The sequence below is a fragment of the Hippopotamus amphibius genome, chromosome 1 (genome assembly GCF_030028045.1).
Source record: "Hippopotamus amphibius kiboko isolate mHipAmp2 chromosome 1, mHipAmp2.hap2, whole genome shotgun sequence".
Taxonomy (NCBI): domain Eukaryota; kingdom Metazoa; phylum Chordata; class Mammalia; order Artiodactyla; family Hippopotamidae; genus Hippopotamus; species Hippopotamus amphibius.
In genome coordinates, this window is record NC_080186.1 from 52745467 (window position 1) to 52759060 (window position 13594).

The 13594-nt window shown below is 34.9% G+C and overlaps 1 protein-coding gene across 6 annotated transcripts in view; it reads left to right on the forward strand.

Moving 5' to 3' along the window:
• The window catches only part of PATJ (PATJ crumbs cell polarity complex component), a 335749-nt gene that overhangs the window by 140511 nt on the left and 181644 nt on the right, over positions 1–13594 (forward strand). For all 6 annotated transcript variants that reach the window (XM_057712781.1, XM_057712798.1, XM_057712772.1 and 3 more), the window contains exons 26-27: positions 1919–1996; positions 8995–9094. In XM_057712781.1, the coding sequence (XP_057568764.1) occupies positions 1919–1996; positions 8995–9094 (178 nt within the window). The remainder of the gene's footprint in view (positions 1–1918; positions 1997–8994; positions 9095–13594) is intronic.

Genomic DNA, 13594 nt, shown 5'->3' on the forward strand with positions numbered 1-13594 from the left:
ATTCTTAACCACTGCGCCACCTAGGAAGCCCTATCTTTTTATATTTGTGCTTTTAGCAGGTGCTTTAGAAGGATCAGCACCACATTACCTTTTTAAGCTTTTTCTCCTGGATTTTTCAACTATTTTTTCAGCATGCTAGAAAGAAATGTGTGTATCTGCTTAGATTTACTTGGTAAATGCTTATTTGAGAGCAGAACTCATGATTTATACTGTACACCTCTATACAAAGGTTTTATGCCAAGGTAATTTTTTCTGCTTGTAATTGCATTTCACAGTAGCATTAGGGTTATATATATATATATGTATGTGTGTATATATATATATATACACACATAGATATAAACAAACCCTTTTGAAATCATCCCTTCAGTTCATTACATTTATTGTTATGTGCTGTTTTCTTTTTTCCTGTATTCCACTCATATTTCCCTAATACCATTTTTTCATAATGGCACCTAAATTTTTTGGACACATGTACCTTTTGTGTATTAGTCATATAAAAATATATTTTTTTACTTTCATAAGAAACATGTGCTCTCCTACTTTTCTTAAAAATGTAGTCTTTTTGGTGGGCCTTTTGTCTTCCAAATTTTGCTAATGGTATGTGTATGGAAAGATATTTCTCTGCTATTTGTAAAGCAAATGGTGTAAACCTTTTGAATGGCAGCTGACATTCTATCCCATCACGAAGCTTCTGCCATTCAGTTTCAGCTGGCTTTTCCATAGGAAAAAGTAGGTCCAGCGTAGGCAGATATTATGACTTTATAGAGAGACAAAGCATTTGTTTTAAAATTCTTCAGGATGAGAAACGTATACCTGTAGACACACTAGTTTTTGAACTCTGACTTAGGTTGTTGTGTGTATTAGAGATATTAAGCACGGTATCTATTCACATTGGAAGCACTGAAAATATGTTGATATATCCCTACTGTTGTTTTTTACTTAGGTGAAACATTTCTGAGACTTTATTTTTTCAAAAATTATATTTATTTCTTTAGATTCTAAATTAACAGTGGAAAAGAATCTTAAATTTGCCTTTAGAGAGAAGTGATTTTTTTGGTTTTGTTTTTTAAATTATCCCTAGGTGGGAAGTTCCTTTAATTTTCTGAGAAAGGAGATTTATTTTTCCTTTTAATCTGAATGTGCTATTTGAGGAGACTTTTAAAAAAATCACTGACAATTTTGTATTTCCCTAAGATGTTTCATAGTTTTACAAAAAGAAACAAATCAAAAACTAATCTATGTGACTGGTACAATTAAGAATTAAAATTATTTTTATGAAATTAAACTGATTCATTTATAAACATTTATTGAACACTATTATGTATAGGCTTTTTCTGAGCAACAGAGTTATAGTGATAACACTAAATTCCAGCTCTCATTGAGCTTTTATCCAGGGGTGTGAATAGCTTTGTCATTGATCTGTATGCTAGCAGTGATAGTGAAATATTTATTGAAAGTGCACTGTGTGCTGGATATACTTGAGCTGAGGTACAATGATGAATAAGGTAGATCTGTGAAATAAGTGTTGCATCCAACGTTCTAGGAATTAACTCTGGTTACCTTTAAAAGTGTATCTTGCAAAATGAGATGTTTGGATGACAGTAAGTATTGTGACCTTCTTAAGTCTTCTTCATCTTCACTTTCTGGATCTACACAAGTCTGTGAATTTATTGCCCCCGGATGCTACACACACACCCACACACATGTGCGCACATTTTGGGTTATAGAGCTTGCTAGATTTCCCAAGTTGTATTGTTTGCCTTGAATTGTACTTCTCTTGTCTTTAATTTTTAGGTGAAGTTAGAGAGTTAAAGTAGGATTTTAACTGTTTTTCCAGAAAAATACAGGAAGCAATGTAATGATTGTGACATTTGAATGTTTTCTTTCTCCCTCTTCCTTGTTTTTGTGGTGGCAGGTCATTCCTAGTGTGCATAACAAGGCCAAAAAAATCACTAAGAACCAGGACCAAGACACCCAAGAAGAAAAAGAAAAGGTAACCTAACCTCTCAAGCTTTTAAAAAATGCTTTTGTTTTCTTTTTGCATATCTGAGCTGCAATTAATAAGTGGCTTTTTGATGAATATCAGGGTAGAAGTACTGTAGTTATAATATTTCCCTCTGTGAACATAAAGGAAATATTATTCTGGCCTGGATGGAGGCCTAGTGAAGTATAGGTGTAAAAATGTCAGGAAGCACCAATCAGCCATCATCATCATCATCATCTTTCTTTCTCTTTCCTGTTTAGCTGGTTGTCTGTTTATTCCCAGAAAGTTTCTGAGACTCAGCCTGGAAGTCCATTTTTCACATTGCTCTTCCTTTTCATCCTCTAAGGAGCAGGTCAAAGGTCACCTCTACTGAGAAAACATTCCTTACCCTCAACCAGAGTTAATCCTCCACTCCTGTTTCCCCGCCTCTATTCTAGTAGAGTTAGTTGATATAAAATGTATCTTAGGCAATGGTGTCAGGTAGGATGGATTTCCATTTTTCCCCATAAAGATAAATAATTATCCAACTGTTTTAAATAGGCCCTCCTTTACCCACTGATTTGCCCCATAACCTCTGTCATATCTCAGGTTGTCAGAGGAAGACGGTTTCTGAGCTTTCTCTTTGTTCTGTTTGTTTATCCCATCATAAATGCTGCACTACCTAAATTAATAAAGCCTAGTAATAAATCTTGTTTTCTAGTAGAGCAATCTCCTTTATATATTTCTTTTTCTTTAAGTGTCTTACCTATTTGTGTCCTCTTTCTTTTCCGTGTAAATTTTACTGTTAGTTTATCAAATTCTACCAAAAAATCTCTTTGGCGATTTTGACTGCAATTGTGTCAGATCTGTAAATTGTAAAGTTACATCTTTATGGTATTGAGCCTTCTTAACCATTAACCTGGTATGTCTTTCTATTTATTAAATTCCTCTTTTATTTCTTATAATTAATTGTTACAGTTTTGTTCAGAAAGGCATTGTAAATCTTTGCTTTATTCCTAGCAATCCTTATATTTTGTTTTGCTTTTAGATATTTTATATAGCATTTTCTGTTGCTATTATGTAGATATGAAATTGAGTTTTATATATTTTTCGACATCCTAACATTTCTCTATTCTTTTATAAAATAATCCAATGCAGGACACTGGGTAAACCAAAATGCTGAAATAAAAAAGTTAAAATCTCTCATAAACCCACCACCTAAAGATAAACTGATTAAATATTTCATATAGAAGCTTCTAGTATCTTGGTGTATGTACTTCGTAAATATATATATATTTATACTTTAAATAAGAATATGAATCTCAAATTTTAGTGCTATGTCTGTAGACATTCATTTCCGGATTTTCTGTATGGATAATAATAACCACTTCGGATAAAGACAGTTTTCTTCTTCCCTTTCCAATATTTTTTCCCTTGTTTTATTATATCTGCTAAGACCTCTACTATGTTTAATAGAAGTTATAAGAGCTAACATTCTTGTTGTCTTACCTCCTGATAGTTAGGAAATTGCTTTCAATATTTAACCATTGAATATGATGTGTGCTGTAAGTTTTGTAGATTTATTCTTTGGTTAAGGAAGTATTCCCTTTCATTCTTATTTTGCTAAGAATTTTTACCATGAATGGCATTGACATTAAATTTTATCAAATGTATTATCTACATTCACTGAAATAGTTTGTATGTGTTTTTTTTTCTCCTTGAATCCCTTAATGTGGTGAATTATATTAATAGATTCTGTAATGTTAAACCAATCTCGAATTAAATTAATTTGCTCATTCTCTTTTTTGCCTGTTGCTAGTATTTCTTTTAGAATTTTTGCATTGGAAGTTTTGAATGAGTTTGGCCTGTAATTTCCTGATTATGTACTATCCTATCTGGTTTTGGTTATAGAAGACTACTGAAATAAATTGTAGGAATGTTTCTGCTTTTCAGTTCTCTGAGAGTTTGTTTCAAGATAGTAATTATCCACGCCTTAAATGTTTGGTCAAACTAGCCTATGAAGCCATCATGGGCCTGTGTTTTCTATGTGGGAAAAGTCTAAAATACTGACCGATTCAGTTCTTCAGTAGTTACTGAGATATTCAGATTTTCTATTCCTTTTAGAGTTAGTTTTGATTACTAACTCTTTTCTAGGAATATTCATAATCACCTAATTTTTTACGTTTGTTGGTATACTGGATTCTCTTGACACGGATTACCTGTGTTCTCTTTGAAGTAGTTCTTGTTCTTTGTGAATGTAGTTTATTTCTAATTAATCTTGAAAGTAATTTTTCATTTAACTCCTATTTTTGAAGAATTGACTTTTGAGTTGTTTGTTTTCTCTGTGGTATGTTCTGCTTAATTAGTTTTGTTCTCATTTTTATAGTCTTATATGGGTTTATTTCCTTCTCCCATCTAATAGTCTTTAGGTAGTTCTGGAGTTTATTAATTTTTAGCCATTCTCTTTTTCTAAAATAATCATTTAAGACCATAAATTTCCTTCTAAGGTCTTCTTTTTCAGGATCCTAGGATATTAAGTTGAATTTCTATTGTTTAGTACTAAGTTTTTTTTTTTAAACTTCCAAATGATTTATTTTTTACCCAAGTTTATTTCAAAATGTATTTTTTAATTTCCATACAAATATTTTGAAAAAACTTCTTGCCTGTATTTTCTAACATATTTCAGTTATAACCAGAAATTGTGTTTTATATAATGTCTTTTACATTGACTGAGACTGTTTTTATGGCCTAGCACATGGTTATTGTAAATGTATATTTGTGATTTAAAAGAATGGCTGTCATGTAGTTATTGGTTTCAGATTTTTATACAAAGTTATTAGGACAAACTGATTAACTGAGTTATTCAGATATTCTATATACTTACTGATTTTTTTGGTCAGAGTAACTTAGTCTTCCATTTTGATGGTTAATCTACTTTTCATGTAGTTTTTCAGCTTTTATTTTACATTTTTTTCAAGTTAATTTATTAAGTGTCTACAGGTTTAAAAATTTTATATCCTCATAGGGGTATAATTGACCATTTTATTAATATGTGGCATTATTGAGTAATGCCTTAATATCTGTTCCATCCAATATCCCTGTAACTAGGCCAGCTTTCTTTTTGTATTTGCCTGGTATTTTGTCTTGGAAATTTTTGACCCACATACAGAATGAATTCAGTTCTCCAACCTAGTGGATCTGGGCTTGTAAGGAATTCTTAGGGGACACCTTTTTTTCTTTTCTTTTTGTTTTTTATTTTGTTTGTTTGTTTTGTTTTGTTTTGTTTTGTTTTCTTCCATCTCAAGTGTTCCTGCTCTCTTCTATAATCAGGATTTTGGTTTGATTTGTTTATTGTTTTTAACTTCACTCACTGCAGGTTTCACCCTGTTAAAGAAAAAAAAAAGCTGTGACTGAATTGAACACCTGGGAACAGTTTATTTACAGAAATGTACATGGGGGCCAATCAAGACCCCTCAAAGACTTTGGGAGAAGGGTTCTTGAAAAAGATAAAGGATTAACTTGGCTACCAAATTATAGAACTGTTTTATTCTTGTTGGCCACCTTCTTTGAGTTCACATCTTTATCACAAAGATTATGTTCAGATTATCAGTAGCATACACTCTGTGTTCAGGATTCTGTGGTTTATTTTTGGCAACTGCTGATAAACACAGATAATATGTAGATTCTAGAAGACCATGGTTATTGTTTGTAGAAATGTTACTTATGTACAGGTTGCAAGTCATTACTTGCAGAATACTTCAACCTTTTGGTGGTAAGGGCTTTATTTGCAAGGATTGGGGTTTGGGAGGGTGATATCATTAGTCCTACTTCCCACCTTGTTTGACCTCAAATAGAAACTATGAACTAATTAAATTCCTAGCTTTCACTAGATAAAAATGAGTAGATACTGCATGATTATATTTATAATAAACATCTAGAAAATACAACCTGTAGTGACAAAAAGGAAATCAGTGGTTCAGGAGAACAGGGTACTAGGGGAAGGGATGAGAAAGAGGGTGATTAAAAGTGTCAGGAATAAACTTTTCGGGGTGATGGTTATGTGTTCATTATATTGATTGTGGTGGTGGATTCAAATTGTATACTTTAAAATCTGTGCAATTTTTAAATTTCAGTTATATTTCAATATACTGCAATGAAACTATGAAAGACAAAAATTCCCTGTTTTTCTGGAGCTTGCTTTTTAGTAGGGCAAAGCAAACAGTATAGAATTTCGTGACTGCTGACTTTAAACAACTTGGGGACAAGACCTGAAAACCCACAAAATATGGCATCTGAAAGGAACTGGAACATAAGCTCCATAAAGGCAGGGAGATAATCTATCTCATAGTTACTCTATCTGCATTGCCCAGAACACTGCTGGGAGCCTAACAGGCACACAGTACATATTTACTGAATGAATAAAGAATCCTAAAAATAGAATAAAAAGAAAATCTCTAGCTTTAGGTCACTAGGGATTGGCACATGCCCTCTGGGGATTTATCTTCTGATTTGGAATTTATGGTTGTTTTTGGCCTTAGTTACAAAAACATATTCTTGAATTTTTATGTCATTTTTTATTTACTTGTTTTTTTTTAAAGAAGAATTTCTCAGAATATTTAGTCTGTCCTGTTGCTGGAATTGTGTTGATTCATATGTTGATTCAGATATGTGAACGTTAAATGTTTATTGGAAACCGATAGTGTGCCAGTTACTATGGTACAGAGAGCGGATGTAGCGTCAAAGAGGAAACAGACAACGAATCAGTCTGTGAGGAGAGAGACAATAAACACACAGATGAATACACTGGTTACTAATTTAATTACTTTGGGGAACAAGGTAATTTAATTGATTAAGGAAAATTCCACATAAGATTTCAAGGAGGAAAAAAGGTAAATGTATTATTCTTATCAACTTTGACCTGTTCCATTAAACCAAATTGAATTTCAATACATAGCAAGGATATTTGCATTCAAATTTTAAAAGTCCGGTAAGAGCCTGGTAATACCAAAAGCCAGTGTGAGTCTGTCTAGCTGAGTTCTTCAGTATAAAGAACGAATCACTAAGTTGACATGGCAGTAGTTAACATTGCGACCATAAACCTCAAATCAGAAGGTTAGGCGGTGCACAGGAAAGTGGCACTTGCCCAGAGAGCATGTGCCAATCCCTGGTGACCTAAAGCCAGAGATGTTTGTTAAATACAAAACTGGTTAATGTCTTACAGGGCAATGCAAATGTAATAATTTGCTAAAATAATTTACACTTCTACCAGACAAAACTAATGTATGCATCGCTGTTGAACAAGAACCATTTATGTCATTGTCATTTTTCTAAAAGTTAATATATCAGGGAACTTAAACAACATGAATGACAACCGGTTACTCATTCAGCAGATACTTAAAGGCACTGTTCTCAGAGCTAAGGATGCCATACAGCCCATGTTGTTCTCTGTGCTCACGGAGGTTCTGTTCACCTGGCTCTGCCTGTACATACATACCTTGCTCCAGCGTTTTTTGCCACAGGGAGAGCCTGGACCTGCCTACAGCCTTCTCCCATGTGCAGTAGAAAGATGACTGGGTATCTGGCAACCCACATTTATACCATAGGGAGCCCAGAATATGCTTATCCTATATTCTTTCTGAGAGTATTGGTATAAGTTAAACAAATTGGCTGCATAAACAATTTCCCCTTAAATATATTTTTTAAAGTGCTATTAAAGAGAATTTGTATCTCTTAATACTATTTTAAAAGCTGGCAGTCTTTGTTCTGAGCATTGTCTTTCTCTTAGAATGACCTTGTTCCAAGGAAAAGATTTGCTGAAAATTCATTTGCCTTTTTTATTCTTCATTTAACTCACTTTTAAGTTTTTTCCAACAAGAATTAAAGAAACACCGTGATCACATTTCTGAATTATTTTGTTGCTTAAAAGCATTTTGTATTTGGCATCGTCTCTTCTTTCATCACTCTTGCATTTTTATTGAGTTTTGGACTTTCTATAAATGTACAGAGTACTGTTTTGGTTAGACATTATCTTAAGTAAATTTGGATGTGTTTTTTTCTGTATGGATCCCGAATAGTGTTTTCTATTTTGGAGGAATTTATTACGTGCCTGCTTTCTCTAATGGACCAGTCATTGTCCATTTACTGGAGTGTATCCTGCCATTAGTGGCTTTCTCCTATAAAGTATAATTGATTGTACTTTATTGAAATCCTGTAGCAAAACAAATCTTAATCCAGTTGTTTTGGCATTTGTGGAGTGCTTGTGTGTATCGGCTCCCATTCTTCCCAGCAGCTTGGGTGTCTCCATAGTTTGGCATGTTTTATTTTTCCCAGCGTTCAAGAAAATGTCAACGTCTTGTGAAGGTAATCTGATCATTAGGTCTACTTTAATTAAGTCTGTTTGAACCAAATATTGATGTGCTATGTCATTTGCTGTGTAAATTTAAAGAATACTTATATAGGAATACAAAAAGTATTCATCATAAAGCTTTCTCTTTTTTAAAACACTGAAATGTGTGTTGACTATTTACAAATTAAAGATGAATATCTGGTTAGAAAATCAAGCGCTTTTTAAAGAATGAAATCTGTACCTTCTACAATTGAATAAAAAGTTTAAATAATTGTAGGATTAACACATGGGGTAGTTTTTACATTTCCACTTATTTTTGAAATGTCTTTCATTTGAGTTATTTTGTCAGAAACAGAGAAAACTAAGCCTCAACAGTATAAAGAAAATATATATAATTGACTTTCTCACTGGAGAAAGAATTCATTCTTCTGGGTAGGTCAACAGTCTTAAAAGCTATGCTTTTGGATTCCTCTTTTCTGTATTGGTGTGTTTACATCACAGAGTCACATTTATATAATAAAATAAACATCGGAGAATAAATTGTATTTGTTTTACAGTCCTAGTGATATGATGGAAGTTGGATACAGTCAAAATATTTACAGATTATCTTCGTATCCTGTTTGTCATTGAGGAAGAGGTTGTACAAAGTCAGTTAACCCTTCTCTCAATTTTGCGTCTTCAGAGGCGAGGAACTGCTCCGCCTCCAGTGAAGCTGCCGCCTCCTTACAAAGCTCCATCTGATGACAGTGATGACACTGAAGAAGAATACGCGTTTACCGACAGTGAGTCCCTTTTTATTATTTGGGGTGGATGCAGAATTTATTAAATTATGCTTTAATGATTGTTGTAAATTATCAAATTACAGTGCTCTGGCTTCTTAAAAAATGTGCATGAGTATATCTTGCTGAAAAAAAAAAAGTCTGCATCTCCTAAACTTTTGTGACTTTATTTTCCTAAGCTTTTGTTTTTGACACTAATATAACAGAGTGAATATCAAAGGCAGCTTGATGGTAAACTTTTATCTGCATTCCCTCCTAGTCTTACTATTTGGTTGTGAATACAAAAAATGCTAAGAAGTCCTTGAAATTGAAGTTTGACCCATAATAATCAGAGTTGAATGTAGATGTTAGCTCTTGGTTACTTGCCCTACTCAAACGGATGGTGATATTGCCAATGCAAAATTACAGAAGGCCCACCAAGTCATAATTTCTCCTTTAGATGTCGTTCCATGATGCTCTTTTGTATTAGTTGTATCAAATATACATTCACACATATATTTAATGGAGACTTTATTTAAAAGAACTTACATAACTTTTATGCACATAAAGTATATGTAGTTAGATCTGATTGCTGTTGTGTATGGAATTTATTTTGGGGGTGATGAAAATGTTCTAAAATTAGATTTGTAACTATATTAAAACCTACAGGATTATGCATTTGAATGGATGAATTTCATGGTTTTTGAAATTTGTATATTTTAAAATAATAGTTTTCCTTCTATAATACAGAAAAGGAGTTTGATATAAAAATTGAAAGAGTTAAAATTCTGGCTCCTGTATGTCCTAGTGTGTGACCTTAAGCATGCCCTCTTCTATGAAAATAATGGTACCTACTTCAAAGGGGTTGTGATGAGGTTTGAAACAAGGTGATAAGGCCTTTAGCCTGGCATGTTGTGAGTCTTCAATAAGCATTATAGAGTTGACTATAACTGTATTTTTCTAAATGTAATAATATATAAATGAAATATATTTATGAAACAAGTTGACTTTATAAAAACTTGGTTTGTACTTTGTGATTTTACAGAAAGCTTTCTCACCTATTTTCATTTATTCGACAGTCTCTGTTGAAAACCAGCTGCTTTTCACTAACAGTGCTGAGTGAGTTTGCTGTGAGATAAATGAAACATAGCTCCATTTTTTCTTGTTGGGGTCACCAGCCTGGAAGGGAGATTACAAAGGCACGGAAACAAAATTTGATAAAGGTACTGCAGTGCCTCGATTCTCAACCTCTTAAGAGCAGCACATGGTGGATACGATTGATATGTGTGCGCACTTGTGTAATATAATCCCTTGTTTTGATATAGTTATTAGGGCAGCTGCAGCAGAGGGGAGATAACTTGTTGCTTATTCATAACTTCTGGGATACTAGAATGCCCATAGTTGCAAGGTTGTTAGGAAACCTGGTTTAAGCATGTGACTTGGATTATGTTCTAATCCTAGCTCTACCACTTAGTTATGAATTCATGGACAAGTTTCTTAACCTCTTCATGGCTCACACTTTCTCATCTGTATGGAGGAGAGGGGATGTCTTATAATAACCTGCCTCATAGGATTGCTGTGAGCATTGGAGGAGAAAGCATTTAAAGAAATTAGTATAGGGACTTCCCTGGTGGCGGAGTGGTTAAGAATCTGCCTGACAATGCAGGGGACATGGGTTCGAGCCCTGGTCTGGGAGGATCCCACATGCTGCGGAGCAGCTAAGCCCATGCGTGACGACTACTGAGCCTATGCTCGAGAGCCCACGAGCCACAACTACTGTGCCCGTGCACTACAACTGCTGAAGCCCGTGCACCTAGAGCCTGGTGCTCTGCAGCAAGAGAAGCCACTGCAGTGAGAAGCCCACACACTGCAATGAAGAGTAGCCCCCACTGGGCACAACAAGAGAAAGCCCATGCGCAGCAACGAAGACCCAATGCAGCCAATAATAATAATTAAAAAAAAAGAACTTTGTATAGGGATTGTGATACCTAGTAAACACTCTGGTTTACTATGTACCAGGTTTTCATATGTATTAATAACTCAGTCAATATAATAACTTTGTGAGGTCTCTAAGTATACAAATAAAGAAACAGGCTCAGAGAAATTAAGGAATATGTCAAAAATTACACAGTTAAGAAATAGCGGAAATGGAGTTTAAACCCTGACACTCTGACTTCAGAGCGGGTACTGTCTATCGTCTACTCTTCCCATTACTTAAAACATTACTATCCCAGAAATAGGAATAAAGTGATTTGGGATTATCTAGTGACTATCACTTTGATGTCATTAGATAGGCAGGGCAGTTCCCAAGAGTTCCAAGACTAGGTGTACATGTGTGTTCACAGCACACATTCACAGCATTAGTGGGTTTCAGGAATGGCAGTGATTTACACTGAATTCTGATACAGTAAGTCCTCTGTAAGTCCCCCACGTATGAACAAGTTCCGTTCTGAGTAAGTCCGATTTGTTCGTAAGTCCAACAAAGTTAGCCTAGGTACCCAACTAACAGTCGGCTATGTAGTACTGTATTATAATAGGTTGATAATACTTTTCACACAAATAATACATAAAAGACAAACAAAAAATAAAAACATTTTTAATCTTACAGTACAGTACCTTGAAAAGTACAGTACTATAGCACAATAGGCATACAGGGGCTGGCATCGAGTGAACAGGCAAGAAGAGTTACTGACTGGAGGAGAGAGAGGAGGAAGGAGAGGTAGAGCTGAAAGATCATCAGCAGTAGGAGACGGAGGACAAACTGCAATTTCACTAACACTTGACGTTGATTCTACAGGTTCTGGTTCCTTGCTGGATTCAATTCTATCTATCCTCTTGAAAAAAACGGTCCAGTGATGTCTGAGTAGTAGCTCTTTTTTTCTTATCATAGATGACATGGTAGCACTGGATTGCATTCTGAACGGCTGCTGCAGCCTTCGTGTACCATTTTACGTTTGGGTCCTGTGCCTCAAAAACTGGCAGTGCCTCCTTAAATAAAGAAAATCCGCTTGCCATTTCCTGCACCATGAATCTCTTTGGTTCTTCAGTTACTTCTTCTTCCTCTTCTCTCTTTGTCCTTTCTCTGGGCCTTCAATTCCGTCAGGTCTTCATTAGTAAGCTCCTCCTGTTGCACAGCAAGGAGTTCAATGAAGTGTCTTATTGCAGATCTTGCTTGAAATAAAGATACTGTACTACTGTACTCTGTACAGTACTGTACAGTAAAGAACACAAAAGCACAACCACTTGCAGAGGATGCACGCACGTGACAATATAGGCCAGACACGTGAACTAACTTATGTGATTGAACATGTGAACACACGTTGGCATCTTTGAAAGTTCACAACTTGAAGGTTTCTATGTAGGGAATTTACTATATAGACTTCTAATATCAAAGTCATCTTCTAACTATGACATCTCACAGCAAATTTGGGCTGTGAATGTGACTTTCCATTCATTTTGCTCCCCTTTTTTTCCCTTCCCAGTGTACATTTTTGTTCCCATTTAACTTCCCATTGATTTTACTATTAACCTTCTCCAGAAGGGTTTGAACTGTATGGAGCTATGAGATGGTTCACATTTAAAATGTAGTGAACCTAAAGCCTCTAGTTTTCCTGTATTTCTTCGTGATATGGATCCCTTGAGTTTTTCTTTGTCCCTTAACTCTTATTAAATGAATACTCCGCTCATCTGGCCAAAACTAAAAGCAACGTGGTTCACTGTTTTATCAGATTCTTATTGTCCCCAAACAAGCATTTCTTTTTACAGTGGTGAAAGTATGATTACATAACTTTCCCATGGTCCAGGACTGGGAAGTGAACGGCTGAAATCCAAGCTTTAGGCCTACCAGGAAGTGATGATTGTGTTATAGAGATCACTGACATGAGATACACGTAATTCCAAAGTGCAGTTTAATCTAACTTAGGTGAGCTTTGATAAGTTACTCATTTATAAAGTTCATCCAGAACTTCCCTGGTGGCACAGTGGTTAAGAATCCGCCTGCCAATGCAGGGGACATGGGTTTGAGCCCTGGTCCAGGAAGATCCCACGTGCTGCGGAGCAACTAAGCCTGTGTGCCACAACTACTGAGCCTGCGCTCTAGAGCCTGCGAGCCACAACTACTGAGCCCACATGCCACAACTACTGAAGCCTGTGAAGGGAGGGAAGGAATACGGGGAGATGTGTATAAAAACAGATGATTGAGCTTGGTGTACCCCCCCCCAAATAATAAATAAATTAATTAAATTAAAAAAAAAACAATTTTGTTGAGATATAATCCACATTACCATACATCTACTTAAAGTGTCCAATTCAGTAGCTTTTAGTATATTTAGAGTTGTTCAACCATACCACTATCAATTTTAGAATATTTAGAACATTTTCATCACTGCCCCTTCCCCAAACCCTGCTCATTGGCAGTCACTCTTCTTTACCATATTTATTCAAAAATTCCTTACATTCATATATCAAATACACACACATATATTTTAATTTTTAAAAAGACTTCATAAATAATCTTCACGTGTT